Source organism: Clarias gariepinus, chromosome 20 (genome assembly GCF_024256425.1).
Source record: "Clarias gariepinus isolate MV-2021 ecotype Netherlands chromosome 20, CGAR_prim_01v2, whole genome shotgun sequence".
NCBI lineage: Eukaryota > Metazoa > Chordata > Actinopteri > Siluriformes > Clariidae > Clarias > Clarias gariepinus.
In genome coordinates, this window is record NC_071119.1 from 4,121,213 (window position 1) to 4,140,000 (window position 18,788).

Below are 18,788 nucleotides of genomic sequence, written 5' to 3' on the forward strand. Positions count from 1 at the left end.
TGCACCATTAAATAAGAAGAAAACAACAAAATATTCCCCATGTTCTGTTAAGGCAATTGCCGCAGTAAAAGAGAAAGGTTTTTCTGAACACCTTGTAGCAGCGTAGCTGAGTCAGCAGTTCCTGCTTTTTGTGTCACCTAGTTTTGAAATTTAAAAAAAGAAAAAAAGAAGGAAGAAAAATCTTCCCTCGTCCCGAATTGGAGCGGGTCAAAGCCTTTTTTCCCTCTTCCTCTCTGTCACAAAAAGAAAAGATTCATCACATTGTACATTTGCATCCGAATGAAACGGGTGGCATACATCTGCTGAAGAGGGTGAAGGACAGAGAGAGAGAAAGAGAGAGAGAGAGAGAGAGAGAGAGAGCTTCAGGAATAAAGATTTAGAATAAAATGATTTATAAAGAAAAGGAAGAAGAAAGAAATAAGAAAAAGACATGAAGGACAGACAGAGAGAGAGAGAAAGAGAGCAAAAGAGAAAGAAAGAAGAAGAGAGAGAAAGAAAGAGAGAACATTTGAATAGATGAAGGTGTGGGATTAGCGCTAGGGCCTTTAGCAATATCAAAAAATGTGTTTGCCATTGTTCTCTCGCTCTCCGACCCCCCCGAAGCCCCCGGTCCAGCTCAGTCATGCGTTACCGCTAGGCCCCGTGTGCGTGTGTTAATTTCCTCCCTGCTCTCTGGCTAACGGGCAGACAACAAGAAAGCCCCTGCGTTTAATAGCGCATGGGCCGAGAGTAGCCCGCTAAAATAAATAAGGTGGATGAATATCCATGCCTTCTCGTTAATAGCGGGATTTTCACAAGCTCCTATTAAGCTTGCTGTTTTTCTCTATATACTGCAGGGAGAAAGGCCACAGGGTCTCTTTGTAATGTGTTTAGAATTCTCTGTGTGTGTGTATGTGGGTGTATATGAGGATAGTCAACCCTGTTTAACGTAGTACAAAAAACATATTTAAAAAAACAAAGCTTTCTTTATATATCAAAACCAAATATTTGGCTTTTCAGTATTGGCTAGTCAGCTAATTATAATAGAATTAGTTATAAAACATTTTTTACTTTTACTTTAGAGGTTAATTTTAGATGACATCTAAAAGTAAAAAAAAACTCATGTAGACAGCTAATATTTAAAAACTTTTTCAAATAAAACTAAGCTCATAAGATATCCCTGAAGTAATGTCCCATGTCCAAATAAAGTGACATTTTTAGCATTTTTTAGCTAATAATCTGCAAGTTAGCACCTTTCTTGCAGTTTTCCCCAAATAAAGCTAATTTAAATGTAAAATAGGCTAACAAACATAGCCTTCTTATAAACTAACTACATAAGTTAAACTAGACAGTTTTCTTGGAATAGCATTGAAAATTTGCCAGTTAAAAAAAAATCACATATGTAAACAAGCAACAGTACAGAATATTTTATAACTGTCTGGTCAATAAATAAAAAAACTATATAAAAGCTATCAACAACAACAACCCAAACAAAAGCTAATTAATAAAGCTAAGGTGAATGACAAAATGGTTGGCAAATGTTAGTTTGTTTAAAACTAAATACATAACATGAACTAGAAAACGTTTGAGAATATCCTTTTAAAAATTAGCAAGCAAACCTTTGTGAAAATTTATATGCTTAAGATAGCTGTATCAACAGCCAAAACCTATTGTTAAAGACACACTAAAACACTAGCTGCTTTTAAGCAACTACTTAAGAATCAAATTAGTTAGCCAGATTACCTGTGCTAGATTAAAATGCTAGCATTTTCAAAACTAGCTAGTTAACTATAGAGAAAAAAACGGAATAATGGCTATCATAGAGAGAACTTTTTTTTTAAACATAATGTTTTATAATATCCTTAAAATAACATCCTTAAATATATTTCCCTTAATACCAGCCAGCTAATATTAATAAAAATTCCCACAAACAAAAACTAGTCATCATTAGAGGATCTCCCCAAACAAAGCTAATGCAAGGAGAAAATGGCAAACATAATGCTAGTTTATGCAAAACTTTTGAGACTATCCTTACAATTAGCTATCTTAGTGAACAATTTAAAACTATAGTCAAAAGCTAGCTCTCCTTAGAGATTGTTCAGATCTATAATTAAATCTAGTCTTAGAAAAATGTCCAAAACAAAGTTAGCAAATATTTAAAAATTATCTAACGACAAATATTTGAAAATACTGAACAGCAGCTAACACATGAGAAAATTACTAAACAAGAGCTAATGTTAATGTTTCTCCCCACACAAAAAAGCTAATGAAGTTTTATAAGTTGTACAAAACCAGTGTTAGAAAAGTAAAAAAATATATATATTTTAAGAATATGAAAGTAAAATAAGCCAGAATACTTAAAAGGAAATTCTTAAACTAATTCCTTTACAAATGTCAGCGTTTTCAAAACTACAACGTGCTAGTTAACTCGTTGGATAATACTAAACAAAGCTAGCTAACATTTCATGTATTTCCTAAACAAAGCTTATGCACATGAGGAAATGACTAACAAATCATAAATTATTCTAAGCTAGAAGGCACAAGGTAGAATCTTCATAAGATTAGCTAGCTAACCTTAGTTAAAAAAACGGCAAAACAAAAGCTCGCTTTCTTTAGAGATTTTCCATAATCAAAGCAAGTGTTAGAGAAATGTCCAAACTAAAGCTAGAAAATATTTGAAAATATCAAACACCAGCTAACACATAATAACATTTTGAAACAAAAGCTAGCGTTATAATTTCTCCCCACACAGAAAAAAAGAAAAAACTTTTTTGTTTCAAAACTAGCTAGTTAACACAAGAAATGTTTGTTTTAAAACTAGCTACAGTACCTCTTAAAAGTACGCTATTAAAAGATGTTGTACAAGTTTGGGAAAGTTTAAAAAAAGGTAGAAAATGTTTGCTAGAAAAAATTTGCCAGGTTAATTACCTGTGAGGAAATTCCTTAAAAAAAAAAAAAAAAAAACACATTAAGGGGGTCCGTTAGAAAGCCAAAGCTAGCTTGTTTTTTTAGAACTTGCTAGTAAAGTAAGCTAGCTAACATTCTGAGAATGAGAATAATGACTAAAATCAGCCTAATTAGGCTTAAGTTAGGCTAATATTAGTGTAAAGTTGTAAATGATGCTAGTTAGCTGATGCTGAGTGAACCTGAAAGTTCATGCGTGATTATATAAGTGTTTGTTTTATGGTTTAATTTACTAAAAGGCCAGCTCTCCTCTAATCACGCAAAAAAAAGAAAAAAAAAAACAGTTGAATTGCTAATACAACACCAAGCCTCACTGAGGCAGCATCATTACCATCATGTGACTGACAGGTAGCGCTTCTGATCGACAGGTACTATGAGACGGGCAGCATCAGGCCAGGCGTGATCGGAGGATCCAAACCAAAGGTTGCTACACCCAAAGTCGTCGACAAAATCGCCGATTACAAACGCCAAAACCCCACCATGTTTGCCTGGGAGATACGAGACCGACTACTGGCCGAGAGAGTGTGCGACAACGACAGCGTTCCCAGCGTCAGCTCAATCAACAGGTCAGTAAGTGTGACGGAGAACAACACACAGATCACGCGGACGCTACAGGTGCATGCATCATCCAGTTGGAACCCTGAGTTTTACTGGTGATGACGGAGAAGACGTAGAACGGACCAGAGGGGGATGAGCCATATACACACACCCACACACACACACACAACCACACAAACACACACACATATTCATGAGTCCAGGTTCAACACCATGTGTACGATGACAGAGAAGAAGAGAGAGAAAGCGACAGAGAGAGAGAGAGAGGGTGGGGAAAGGGAAAAAAAAGAAAAAGGGGCTTGTGCCTTGCTTGAGCGATCATGCAGGAAGTGCGAGGCTGTGCTGCCTTGTCAGCCACTTCACACACACACACACACACACACACATACACACACACACATACACTCACATGATGTCTGTTTCCTCTTTGTCTGCTGTTTACTGCAGGATCATTCGCACTAAAGTCCAGCAGCAGCCTGGCCAATCAGGAAGCGTCTCTGCGCATAATTTAGGTAAGACCCATGTTTACCAAGTCCTACACACACCTTCTCGCCCACCCCAAATCCTCCAACCTGGATGTTTAATAAAATATTTTACACTTTCCCACGGAAATTTTAATGAAAGTCGTAGAAACGTATTACTCTCTAAGATGCATTCGAGACACACACACTCATACACACACACACTAGACTAGACTACTAATTCTAGCTAGGTTGCTGTTCGCATTCGACGTGTGTATTTTTATCTCTGACTCAGTGTACTTTTGCGTTTGTGAAAGTCTGGGCTATATATAAAAATTACACACCGGCATAAGGAGCAGATGCGCAGATTCGATTCAGAAAGAACGAAAGAAAGAAAGAAAAAAAGACGCTAACACATCCTGTCTACAACCTATACAAATTCCACACGTAATTCAACTATTTTTAATGGTACGACTATTTCACGCTTTCACGCCTTTTTGCGATCTTTCATATCTTTCGTAAGCTCTTCCTATACGAGGTCTCCAGCTCGACAACTTGACCTCGTGCCTAATAATAAAATAAGGTAGTGAAAATTAGAAAATTTGATAAAAACAAAAAAAACGAGATGTTTTTTTGGGACCGAAACTCACTCAGATCAGTCGTGAAGGCCTGACGCCATCAGTCACGTGCTGCAGTAGCATGAAGTTCTGGTTCTACTCACACCTCCGCCTGTAATCTTCCCGATCTCACATCGCCGCTTAATCGAAATTAATTTTCACTCCGACTTGAGATTACGCAGATAAATCGCTCTCAGACGGAAAATTGAAATTTAGTCATTTTGAATACAGGGCGCTGGCTTTGCGTCTCAATGAAAGAAAATACACCCGAAAGAATGAGAAAAGACAGATAATTGAAATGATAAATCAGGAGGAAACGCAGGGATATGCATTCATTACGGTTTCCTCGCGGTTAGCAAACGAGCACGAACGGGCGAGAAGAGGGTCTTTTATCTATCCACCGAGCAATTTGTTTTTCCGGCTCACTCTTTTTTTTTTCTTTCACTACTCCGCTTGGGAGACTGGATTAGCGACGTCTTTGCACCTTTAGTGTCCCCTCGGGGCCACTGTCCTGTCACTCAAGTTGAACGTCACCTGACAGGACAGGAGATAAGGCCGGGAGAGGGAGCGCGGAGGGCTGACAGGAAGGAGCGGGATGAAAATAAGGCTGTTTGCGTGTTGGAGTTTTATCCTCTCGCCCTACACGCTGACAGCTTGTTGGGTTTTTTTTTTTGTTTGTTTTCCCACAAAGGGCTTTAGCAAGAAAAAAAAAAACATGGGGTCGAACAGGGTGAGAGCAAGAAATGTTGAAAAACAACAACTGACAACATGATGGCGGTTCATCGCTAGAGGACCGAGTTTAGCTCTAAAACACTCATTTTGCGTAGCTTTATATTACGATCATATCCGAGCTCATGGTCATAATGAGATTGTAATCTTTTTTGACCTTTCAGTGTCCACCGTGGCGGTGACCCAGGTCTCGGCGGTAACCAGCGAAGCCGCAGGCTCGTCTTACTCCATCAGCGGAATTCTGGGAATCAGCTCGGCGGCTGACGCTAGCAAGAGGAAGAGAGATGAAAGTAAGAACGCTATAGCTAGCAGTTTTATTATTTCCAATCCAGTACATGTCAGCCAGCACACCAACATGTTTCTATCACACACACACACACACATGGCACAGATGGAAGGAGCTGAACGTTGACAGATGTACCGGGGCAGGGGGATTGGACACCGCTGACACGTCTTACACAAACATCTCTATCCAGCAAAGACACCGAGTGTGTACGCGTGTGAACATGTACATTAAAATGTCATCTATGCGTGGACCCCTGCTGCAAGTGAAGCAGCGCCAGATGCCACACACACACACACACACACACGCAACACACACACACACACTCACACGGTACAAAAAAACAGCAACATCAATGCAACAAACTGCATTTGACAAAACAAGAGATAACATGCAAGAAAGTGTCCAAATGAGGCCATGATGCAACACGCCCTATTTAGTGACAGAGTAAAAGTTTTTAATAAAAAAAATTTTTACTCAATTGTTACTGAATTATATGATTTTTTTAGTTCCCATCCACACATATTAAAAATGTTCCGTAGGATTATTATGAGCTTTATTTTTTTTCCCCAAGACAAAGAGCTAGTACTTCAATGTAATAGTCAAAAAGGTACTTTTAACATTATTCAGTACCAGCGGTAGCAAAATAGCTAGTTCTTTTAGTGTAGTAGTCAACATAACAAGTACTTTCAAAGTTATAGTCAAATAACAAGTTTTTTCAAAGTAATAGTCAAATAACAAGTGTTTTCAAAGTAATAGTCAAATAGCTAATGTTTTTAAAGTAATAGTCAAATAACAAGTTTTTTCAAAGTAATAGTCAAATAGCTAGTGTTTTCAAAGTAATAGTCAAATAACAAGTTTTTTCAAAGTAATAGTCAAATAACAAGTTCTTTCAAAGTAATAGTCAAATAGCTAATGTTTTTAAAGTAATAGTCAAATAACAAGTTCTTTCAAAGTAATAGTCAAATAGCTAATGTTTTCAAAGTAATAGTCAAATAACAAGTTTTTTCAAAGTAATAGTCAAATAACAAGTTTTTTTAAAGTAATAGTCAAATAGCTAATGTTTTTAAAGTAATAGTCAAATAACAAGTTCTTTCAAAGTAATAGTCAAATAGCTAATGTTTTCAAAGTAATAGTCAAATAACAAGTTTTTTCAAAGTAATAGTCAAATAACAAGTTTTTTTAAAGTGATAGTCAAATAGCTAATGTTTTTAAAGTAATAGTCAAATAACAAGTTCTTTCAAAGTAATAGTCAAATAGCTAATGTTTTCAAAGTAATAGTCAAATAACAAGTTTTTTCAAAGTAATAGTCAAATAACAAGTTTTTTTAAAGTAATAGTCAAATAGCTAATGTTTTTAAAGTAATAGTCAAATAGCTAATGTTTTCAAAGTAATAGTCAAATAGCTAATGTTTTTAAAGTAATAGTCAAATAACAAGTTTTTTCAAAGTAATAGTCAAATAACAAGTTTTTTTAAAGTAATAGTCAAATAGCTAATGTTTTTAAAGTAATAGTCAAATAACAAGTTCTTTCAAAGTAATAGTCAAATAGCTAATGTTTTTAAAGTAATAGTCAAATAGCTAATGTTTTTAAAGTAATAGTCAAATAACAAGTATTTTCAAAGTAATAGTCAAATAACAAGTTTTTTTAAAGTAATAGTCAAATAGCTAATGTTTTTAAAGTAATAGTCAAATAACAAGTTCTTTCAAAGTAATAGTCAAATAGCTAATGTTTTTAAAGTAATAGTCAAATAGCTAATGTTTTTAAAGTAATAGTCAAATAGCTAATGTTTTCAAAGTAATAGTCAAATAACAAGTTCTTTCAAAGTAATAGTTAAATACAGTAGCTAGTTCTTTATAGCTAGTGTTTTTAAAGTAATAGTCAAATAGTTAGTTCTTCCATTTTAATAGTCAAATAACAAGTTTTTTCAAAGTAATAGTCAAATAGCTAACTTTTTCTAAAAATACTCAAATAGTGTTTTTTAAATAATAGTCAAATATGTATTTTTTTATTTGTCACCTATCTTTTTTTTTTACAATATGTATAACATTGAAATTACTTGTATTTTGAATGTAACAGTCAAATCACTTGTACGTTCAATGTAGTGTAATAATCAAACACTCAATGTAATAATCAAGTAGCTCGCTCAGCTGACAGTAACATGACGTCATTCAGAGAAACTAAATGCTGCCCAAATCACTAGTTTGTTAGTTTGATATTTATTCTAGTTATGCTAGTTATTTAAAAAGATATATTGAAATTGTAGATAAGATGCTGTAAAAGATTAATTCTGGGCATGACGACATACCAACAGGAAATCAAACCGTCAGCACAAATGTCGATCCAGCACTGATTCACTGATCAAGTTCTTGGTTGGCAAGAGACTTTTTAAACAATGACGTTGGTAAATACCTGATTCTGGTTGTGTGGCGTTAATTTGTTTTTCTACAACACTAGCTAGTAGTAACAGAAGCGCAGCTACAAATCACAGGCTCGTTTTTAACACGGTGTTTCTATAGCAACGGATAATCTCTCCGAAGAAACGTGTATGGAAGGAGTCTCCACTGTCAGCGCTTTCGTCTTCTGAAACAGAAAACTCGTCAGGAAAAAGAAATCAAATGGATTATCTGCTATCTGCGCTCGACTCTCACTTACACACACACACACACACACACACACACACACACACACACGCACACACACACACTGTGACACTTACACACGGTAACACACAGGTTGATCTATGCACCAATTAGAGCGATGTGTGCCAGTTTAATTAAAGCAGCAGAGGAACAGTGACACTGCGTGTGTGTGTGTGTGTGTGTGTGTGTGTGTGTAAAGAGTGAGAGAGAGAAAGAGAGACAGACAGAGAGGAATGAATTTGTGTGTTTAATTGACGTAGTGGAACTGCAGGTGGTCAGCTCCCTGACAGCGAGATACCAGAGCTGTGTGTGTGTGTGTGTGTGTCTGTGTGTGTGTGTGTGTGCGCTCTAAAGGGGTTCATGCACTTCTGCTCATTGATCGTCTGTGTGTATGAGTGTGTAAGAAGGTGTATGTTAATAGGATTTAAATGTACAATATGTATAACAAAGTGGTATTTCTGAGTTGTGCTGGACCTGAGCAGTGGTGTATAAGTGTGTGTGTGTGTGTGTGTGTGTGTGTGTGTGTGTGTGTGTGTGTGCGTGCGTGTTCAGTGGTGCAGTACGGTGTGACTCACAGCTGCTCAGAAATGGTAAAGAAACCAGAGAAAGGGAGGGACATGAGAGAGGCTTAGGATTTTGTTTGTGTGTACGTGTGTGTGTGTGTGTGTGTGTGTGTGTGTGTGTGTGTGTTTGGGGAAAACCCCGTGGCGACCCGATGACCTCACTCAGCCAGAAGGGAAGTGGAAAGAAAAGGAGAACTTGACTTGTGGGGCCTCCAGAACAGAGGCATTGTGTCTGATCATTCACAGAGAAGAGAAGAAAGGAGGAGATGGAGAACATGGGAGAGAGGATGAGGTGAAGAATACTGTAAGGGAGGTAGGAAGACATGGAGAATATGAAAAAGAGGAGAACATGGGCGATAGGAGGAGATTGCAGAAATGGGAGAAAAGAGAAGATGATTAACAGATGAGAGGAGTGAGGAACATGTAGATAAAGAAGAGAAGATAAAAACATAGGAGACAAAAGGAGATGAACATGGAAGAGAAATAGAAGAGAGAATGAGATGAAGAACATGGAGAGAGAATGACATCAAGTAAATTGGAGATATGGTAAAGAACATGGAAGATACGTGAAGAGACAAACATGGAAGAGAGAATGTGGTGAAAAACATGAAATAGAGGAGGAGATTAAAAAAACATGGGAGAGAGATAGAGATGAAGAACATGGGAGAAAGAATGACATCAAGAAGAGAAGAAAGAAAAATAGAAGATAGCATTTGGTGGAGAACATGGAAGGACAGCGAGGACAAAGAGGTGGAGATGAAGGACAACAAAGAGAAGGAGATGAAGAACATGGGAGAGAGGTGATGACGAATATGGAAGAGAGGTGGAGATGGAGAACATTGGGGAAAGATGTGGCGAAGAACATGGGAGAGCAAAAGAGATAAAGAACAAGGGAAAGAGAAGGACATCAAAAATGGGAGATAGAGGGTGGTGAAGGACATAAAAGAGAGGAGGAATGAAGAACATGAGCAGATGAAGATCATGGAAGAAAGGATGTGGTGAAGGACATACAAGAGAGGATGTGATGAAGAACATAAAAGAAAGTGAGGTAAGAAGGAGAGGTAGAGAGGAGAGAACAATGGAGAAAAAGAAAGGTGAAATGAAGACTGGAGAAAGGCGCTAGATGTAAAGTAAAGACAGAAGAGGAGGAAAGAAAAAGAAGAACTTTGGAAAGTGATAAAGAAATAGAAAAAAGGAAAAGAAATTTTAGAAAGTGAAGATGGAGAAAGGATGGGAGGAGAATAGAGATGAAATGTAAAAAGATAGAAAAGATGAAAAAAATAGAAAAAAAGGCATGACAGAACAGAAGTTTTCTAAAGTTTTAGTTTTTTTTCGATACAGATGACTGGACTTTTAGAGACACACACACACACACACACACACAGACTTAGTCATAGAGAGAGAGAGAGAGAGAGATTCGTCTACAGTAGGAAGCTAATATTTTCATAGACAAAAATCGCTAGCTAGCACAGCTAAAGTACAGCTAGTAGATAAAATGTATATTTATATAATGACAAATACTAAACTATATTGATCGAGAGAAATATAGCATAGCGAGTACATATAGATGGTGTCTTTTCTTTCATGTGACACTAGATGAGGCGTGAACAAGTTAGCAATGCTAGCTAACGTGTTCAAATTAAAAAAGCTAGGTAGAACTATTAGCTGAGCTAGCAAATAATTCCAGAAATAAATAGCTAGTTATCACTGTTACATCATCGCTAGCGTATATAGCTAATTTATATAAATGCACAAGCTAGCACAACGAGCTAATATTTAGAGGAAATTCTAGCTAACACAGGTGGCTAATATTCCCAGCTAGTATATCCGTAGTATAGATTGTACTGTTTATATTTATGCAACACAGCTAATGCGTAATGTATGTAATTAAAACACAAAGAGCGTAAGGCTACAAAAATGGTAAGCTTAACTAGCTAAGTTTTTCAGAAAATATTGCCCTGTGTGTGTGTGTGTGTGTGTGTAAGTAAGAAAGTCAATCTCGTTGTCGCTATTGTCTCTACTTTCTGAACTGAGGAAGAGCTTCCCATCAGATCCTAGTCTCAGTATGTGTGTGTGTGTGTGTGTGTGTGTGTGTGTGTGTGTGAAATACAGAGCCTGCAGCTGAGGTCTTTGTGGCTGGTTACAGAGGGTGATTTCCTATAGCAATGCCAAAACAAAGAGCCAAAGGAGCAGCGGCGGAGCATTACACACACACACACACATACCACACGAATATCTAATACCTCTGAGAAAGTGTGTGTGTTTGTGTATGTGTGTGTGTGTGTGTGTGTTAGCAAGAGATACAAGAAAACAAGCAAAATTAACAGATGCACTCAATCATTTGCATATCAAATGTTTTTTTATTTATTACAAATGCACAATATTTTTCATAATGCGGTAGCTTTAGCTAGCTTTAATCCTAAAGCTATTCGCTGTCTCCTCCAAAATAATTGCCATGGCAACCCCAGGACACGTCGTCTCGAGCTGCTCCTCCTGCAGTAACACACTCTGAAGAAAGCGCTATCTGCCCTCTTCTGCATATACGCGTCTCATAGGCGCTTGCGATTGGGTCGTGTCTCTGTTATCATCAGGAGAGATAGCGTTATGCCCCTCCCACCTCCGGTCCTGAAAACCGAATCCATAGCGGAAGTTCCAAAATGTGCAGTTTCTCTAATGACCACTAGGAGCTGGCTTCACAAGTGAGTCAATCCCCGTAGAGCGCCATGTTAATATGTTGGTCTCCATAGCTTGATTCCCCATTCATGATAACTGTACAGAGCGTGATTTTATTTGATGTAACTCATCGATTAAAATTATATTAGGTCAATAATTTAAACGGGAGCTGCATTGCAGGTGTCAAAAAGCTCCAGCTCCACCCATTTGCCCATTTATGGATTAAGCCATGTTTAAGTGGTGTTACCTCCTGCCATGACCAGAGCCTCCACAGCTGAATTTTAAAACCACCCCAGAAAACCTGCAGGTGGCGCTATGGAGGGGTTCGTCCAGCTCTGTGGTTTTGCCTTTAGATTGTTTAGAGACAGTTATAGGGAACAGAATAAGATACAGAAGAAGAGTGAAGAAGGTAAAATGTAAAATGAAGGAAGAAGGATTGAGGGACGGGAAGAAAGACCCCAACTTTTTTTTTTTTTTAATTAAGGTTGAGGTTAAGAAAATAAATGAGAAAAAAAAAACATAAAGGGAAAGAGAAATGAGCAAGTGAGAGAAAAAAAGAGAACAGGAAAAAGAAATGAAAGTGATTGATAAGGAGGTAAAGAAGGAGGAGCGAGAGAGAGAGAAAGTGAGAATTGAACAAAAAAAAGAAGAGAGAATGAAAGAAAAACAAAAAAAAGTTGAGAAAAAGAGGAGAAACAAGGCACATTATCATTAACATAACACACACGTATTACGCAACAACTGAACACAATGTGTTTAACGATTATAGCACACACACACACACACACACACGGACACTATGCAGCATCACAGCACAAAATGTGTGTAAGAAGTACAGTATACACAACACACACACACACACACACACATTCTTATTTAGATCACACACTCTTCAATATATACGCTAACACACACATTATCCAATAACACAACACAAAATGTGTGTAACAAGTACGGTATAGATACACACACTCTCTCTCACACACACACACACACACACACACACACACACACACACACACGATGGCAAATGAGAATGAAGCTTTTAGAAACCTTCAACCTTCTTTGTGAGTATGTGTGTGTGTGTGTGTGTGTTTGTGTGTGTGTGTGTGTGTGTGTGTGTGTGTGTGTGCGTGCGTGTGTGTGTTTGTGTGTGTCTTTCAAGTGAAAGCAATAAGCCGGCTGAAATGGTGCCATCACACAGACACGACTGATCAATTGAATTCTATCAGACACGCTGACCGCCAGGATTAAGAGGGTCAAAACATCACAGATCATACACTCCAGACTGTGTGTGTGTGTGTGTGTGTGTGTGTGTGTGCGTGCGCAGCTGAGTGCATACACACACTACAACAGTGATATAAACATAATTGAGATGAACTTTAATTCACTTCACATGTCTCTCTCCCTCTCTCCCTCTCTGTGTGTGTGTGTGTGTGTGTGTGTGTGTGTCTCTACTTCTCTCTCTTTATCTCTCTTTATTTCTCGGCGTGTTTGTCTCACTCTGTCTGAGTGTCGATTGCTCGTGGCCTCTGAGGTCTCTAGCACAAGGCGTTTTGGAGAAATGAATTGGCTCTATAAGCGGTGTGTGTGTGTGTGTGTGTGTGTGTGTGTGCGTGTGTGCGTGTGCGTGTGTGTGTATTAGTGTGTGGGATTTTCGTCTCCATTCTCCTCTCTTTGGCCGTCCCTCGTTGTCTGTAATCATTCGCAGCCCGTGGCTCTCTCAGCTCTTATAATTGTCTCCTCAGAAAACTCTGCAATAACTCGTCTGCGTGTGTGTGTGTGTGTGTGTGTGTCTGAGAGTGTTTTCGTCCATCTGCTAGCATTCATTTCATCTCTAACAGCTTATCATCACCTGTACATCGTTCTTTGTTAAAAGAAATCAGGGGAAAAAATGATTTCGACTTGCGTCGATAAGCGCTTCGTTTTACAGGACGTACAAAAAACTAAAACCTGCGAGGTTCAGTATAAACACTTAGTCTTGTCGGAATTTCTCTCCCCAATATCTCTCCATACAGTTACTTAATCATAACACACCAGGTTGGTGTTTGGTTCGGACTTCATGCTAAGTGTAATTTAAGCCAAACTGAATGTTTTCGTAGTAATCGAGCAAGACGTCTGAGATAAATGTTGATGTTTCCGATCGATCTGTCTCATTTTCACTCGTCTCTTTGAGCTTATTGTATTGGAAAAGCTACACTATATTACACTATACACGACACAGGTGTGAAGTTAACGCTAAGCCTAATCATAGTGTTTTTTCTTTGTAATTTAGCTTCAAAACGTCTGAGGTTTGTCTATATTTTAGAATTTTTTCTAATGGTTTTGTTTTGCTTTTTTTATTGTACATACTGTAACTAATGTCTTTAAGCTAGCTAGGTGCACACTTTACCTATTTAAAAATTGAACCACTCACAAATTCCAATTTAAAAACAATAAAACGTACACCATTTTCCCCTTAGCCCCACCCCCACTTTTCCAAACAAAAACATTCACATTTTTGAACTAGCAATATAGCGTCTTTATTCATTAAAACGTTTTTTTTTTTTTATACTTAGGAATTGTGTTCTTTATTCCCTTCAGATCTTCAGGACTCTTCGTTGGCGAATGGCCACGCCCACCCAGGGCGGGACTTCCTGCGCAAGCAGATGCGGGGAGAGCTTTTCACGCCGCAGCAGCTCGAGGTACTGGAGTGCGTGTTCGATCCTGACATTTTCCCCACCCCTGACACCAACAAGCCCGCCCAGGTAAGAGCCGAGAGGGTTGGGCTGCACAGCCGAAAAAAAATAAATAAAAAAGGCTCACTTGCCTGGCTGCCGGCGCTGCTTGACCTGTTTCCGACCTCAGCGTTGACCTTATGCCCTTCTGGACCCTAACGTTGACCCTTGCCCTGTGTGAGCTTATGCCGCTTCTGACACACCGCCTATATGTTTTATGTTAAGATAAATTGGGTTAGGGCACAAAGGTTTAAGGGTTAAGTAGTGAACACTTGTTTTAGGGTCTTGCATACTTGACATTAGACTTTTAGAAACACGCTCAGTGTTAGTTTATGGAGTTTCACGCAATAAGTCAAGCTAATGTAGTCCGAAATTAAACAGAAATAACTTTAATAAATTGGTCATAAGTCACTCATTAACATATATGAATTGGTCATGAGTAAATGTCATGTATAAGATTTATGAAAATTTATTTAAATTTCTATTTCAATAACTACTAATTTATGTACAGTACTGTTCAAAAGTTTTAGCCTCCCAGTTTTTTTAGTACAAAGTTGTTGTTTTTTTAGGTATAACTGTATTAAATTACTACCAAAACATTTCTGATTTACATAATGAACCAAATGAAATGTTACAGAAAATGTTTGTATGCCAGAAAAAGCAGCATGTTATATAAGCAGCCACTTTTCAGACTGCCGCTGGGTTTTGCATGCAAAAAAAAATAGCTGCTGCAAGTCTTTATAAGAACCGTGAGAACAAGAAATGTGTGAAGACATTTTTAAGGCATACTGTACGTGCTCTATAGCATTTATTTGCATGTGACTTTTGCACATTACTGAATAAGGGAGAGATTACGGCAATAAGAGGGGGACTGCTAAATACATAACCATCAAAGATTTTAAATCAATAAAAACTACCGACAGACTACAGTACACTAATGATTTTTTATAGTATTACTCTATCTAGTTGAATTTTCTGCACTTGCATTGTTGTATCAGTGGTAGATAATAGTTATAGTGTAGTAAATCAGAATTTTTACACTTTGCGTGTATATGTTCAACTGTCTAGTTTGCTATTGTGTTTGCGCTGCTAGTTGGCAACTGTGCTGTTTTATGTTGGCTTGGCTTATATGTGGCAATAATGACGTACATACACAACTAGTTTGATGTCTATTCATATGCTATGAAAATCCTGAATTACAGCACTTGTTTTTGCCATTTCTTCTTTCTGATTAGGCCACCGTTAAAGCTAGCTAAGTCCTTTATACAGGCAAATTTAAGGCACAAAAGTAATAGAGAACCTGATAGTTAAAAATATTAATCAGATGGTTTGGTAAATAACCAAATAAACAACTAAAATTACACCACATTCTAGCAGACGCCTTTATCCAGGGCAACATTTTGCCTCATCATGCATCTGAGCAGTTAAGAGATAAGGGCCTTGGTCAAGGGCCCAAGTGGCCACTTGGTGGTGCTGGGGTTTGAACCTGGGTCTTTTTGTAGCAGTAGTGCAATGCCATGGTCTGATGCGTTCAGATGAGCACTTTCCCAAGAAGATGGGCGCATCAGGGTAAGAAGAGAAGAGCATGTAGTGTTGCACCCATTATGCATAGCGGCCAGTGTCCAAGCCTCTGGAGGCAGTGTTATGATCTGGGGATATAGGTTCTGTGGAAATTCTGAGGTAAATTATTCACATATCTTAAAATGAATCTTAAAACCAGAACAAAAGTTCTGATGCGTACGGGTCTTCTAGGACCCAAATTGTAAAAGAGTGGTTCAGGGAGCATTTTCACACATGAACTGACATAAACACAACATTGTGTGCTGTGATCATAGTTAAAGTTGGCTGAATTAAGTCTTAAAATGTGTCGAAACACTGTAATAAAATATTTTTTAATACTGTTAGATATTAGTACTATTGAAACCCTGAAGTAAAGTGTTGTTTAATACCCTTAAATATTAATACTGTTGAAACACTGAGGTAAAATATTGTTTAGTAATGTTAGAAATACATATCGCTGAAACACTGAGGTAGAATATTTGTAAAATATTGTTTAGTAATGTTAGATATTATTATTGTTGAAATGCTGAGGTAAAATATTATTAATACTGGTTAATATTAGTTTGATTTAAATGCTGAGGAGATTTTTTTAAATAATTTTAGATATTTCAATAATTTAATAAAATTTCAATTATTTAAATATAAATTTAAATATTTCAACAAATAAATATTGTGGAAACGCGTTAGGTTTAAGTGCTGTTGAAATGCTGTAGTAAAATATTGTTAAAATTAGTAGTTTTTGATAGTCAAGCTATTAAAACGCTAAGGTAAAATGTTGTTTAAATTAGCAGTGTTATATGTAAGTTTTACTGAAAAGGTCACAAAACTGATCTAAATTAGTAGTGTGTAATAGCTGTTTATAGTCACTGACTATCTTAAATAAAATGTTTAGTTTTACTTACTTCGGGTAGTAAAACCCTGATGTAAAATGTTGTTTTAAGTAAAAACTTTATCATATGGCAACAAGTCAAAAATAGCCAATTCACCTCAGAAAAATAGAGGCTTAATTTAAAATTTAGTAGTCATATGCTAACTAGCTAAAACCATTCATAGCTAGCGTTAGGTTCATGTCAATGTTTCTGAGTTGCCTAGGAGTAATTTTCTCAAAATTGTAATAGTATATTACATAATAATTGTATAATAATTTAAAATGTAAAAGTATTGTATATTTGAGCTAATAGTTAATAAATAATGTGTTCTTTATTGACTCGTGTTAGATATTAACAAATCGATTATTGAAGAAAGCAGCAAATCATAAATTCCTTGTCGAAGTAGCCGATTTCTTAAAACTGCGACCCAAACTTACGTCATAAAAACACATGAACGCAACCCTAATTGCTGATCCATCGTTTTTGTTGGGATTGGTCATCATACACATCACACTGATGGTCAGGGACAGTGTCGGTGATCTATAGACTCATCTCAAAGCCCCATAATTCCTCAGTCCATTTCACTGCTGAGTACTAAAGCTGACGGGGTCGAAGGTTACCAACCTGCCAACTGGGGCATTAACCTCGAGGTCAATGCCGGCTCTGTGGGGTGCATCCTAGTGTGTGTGTGTGTGTGTGTGTGTGTGTGTTGGGTGTGTGTTTCGTTCTTAAAATAGGAACAATCATGGTGAGAGAGAACCAAACAGCCAGGATTTCAGAGAGAGGATGTGTGTGTGTGTGTGTGTGTGTGTGTGTGTGTGTGTGTGTGCGCGCACAACTATATGACTTCGTGCTCAGTATGATTGAGAGTCAGATCTGTTCACCTTAACATTCTAGGGAGTGCACATGGACAATAAGTGTGTGTGTGTGTGTGTGTGTGTGTGTGTGTCAGAGCCTGAACCCTGATGCTCAGACTGTGTAGATGTCAATAACCTCTTAGTGATATAATCAGTTAGAATAAAATTTAAAATTTTGTCTTTCCTTATCTTTTCGTTTATGTTGAATCTTGTTCATCCTCTTCCCGTCTGCTTTCTCTCTTTTTACCTGTTCTATCTCTCCGCACATCCACTATATTTTTCCTCCTTTTTACTGTATCCTCTTCTTCACTTCTCTTTTCTTTTCCCATCATCTACTTTCTCCACCTTTCCTCTCCTCTTCCATCCTCATCCTCATCCTCTCCCTTTTCTCTATTCTTCATCCTCGTCTTTTCCACTCGATGATTTCCTATTTTCAGCTTTTGTTCACCCCATCTGCGTTGTTTCATTTCTTTTCCTTGTTTCTTTTCCTTTCTCTCCCTCCTCTTTTCCTCCTATTTTATTTCTCATTCCTCCCGCCTCCCCCTATTCTCTCTCTCTCTCTCTCTCAGTTTGGGGTGATGGTGGGAACATTAACTTGGGGTGGATCTATTAATTAGCGGGCGTGGGCTTGGCGGGGGAGCGCATAACCCAGCGCACGCTCGTCTGCCTTACTTCATTCGAAATCGCTCTGTCGATGCGCCGGCGATAAATCAGTCTTCCAACGAGCTGAGCCCTGAACTAATTATCCCACCAGACTGATAGAGAGAGAGAGAGAGAGAGAGATTAAAAGAATGAGTGATAGAGATGCAAGATAAGATGGACATCAGGAGGGACCTGGAATGTGTGTGTGTGCTTGTGAGTGAGGTCATGTAGTGAAGTTTGGGTCATAAACACGAATGCTGTGTGCAATAAAGTGTGTGTGTGTGTGTGTGTGTGAAAGACTAGTTGGCCAACGATCACAGTGTGAGCTGCCACGTGCCGGCCCGGAGTCGCGTACCGATAAATGGCCTCCCAACAGTCGGTCTCATTTAATGCCGCGCGCCACTAAATACCTTTCCCTTCCCTTTTCCCTAATACACACACACACACACACATACACACACACACACACAGAGGCTCATTTACTTTCTCTAATATATTTCATTTTTAGGAATTCTTCCAGGAGACAATGAATGCAGAAAAGATCAAAAAGAGAGGAAGAGAGAGAGAGAGAGAGAGAGAGAAGAAGGGTGAAATGTTATTATGTAAATGTGTTATGGGTTTTGGGGTGAAATTATTTTGGTGTTGCACGATTAGGAGCCTCATCTGTTATTGATG

The 18,788-nt window shown here is 37.8% G+C and overlaps 1 protein-coding gene across 3 annotated transcripts in view; it reads left to right on the forward strand.

Annotated features, from left to right (window-relative positions):
• pax5 (paired box 5) overlaps positions 1-18,788 on the forward strand; it is a 47,938-nt gene that overhangs the window by 13,827 nt on the left and 15,323 nt on the right. For 2 of the 3 annotated variants that reach the window (XM_053480012.1, XM_053480013.1), the window contains exons 3-6: positions 3,312-3,509; positions 3,949-4,013; positions 5,473-5,598; positions 14,052-14,215. In XM_053480012.1, coding sequence (XP_053335987.1) covers positions 3,312-3,509; positions 3,949-4,013; positions 5,473-5,598; positions 14,052-14,215 — 553 coding nt within the window. The remainder of the gene's footprint in view (positions 1-3,311; positions 3,510-3,948; positions 4,014-5,472; positions 5,599-14,051; positions 14,216-18,788) is intronic. The other variant, XM_053480014.1, reaches the window with a different exon arrangement.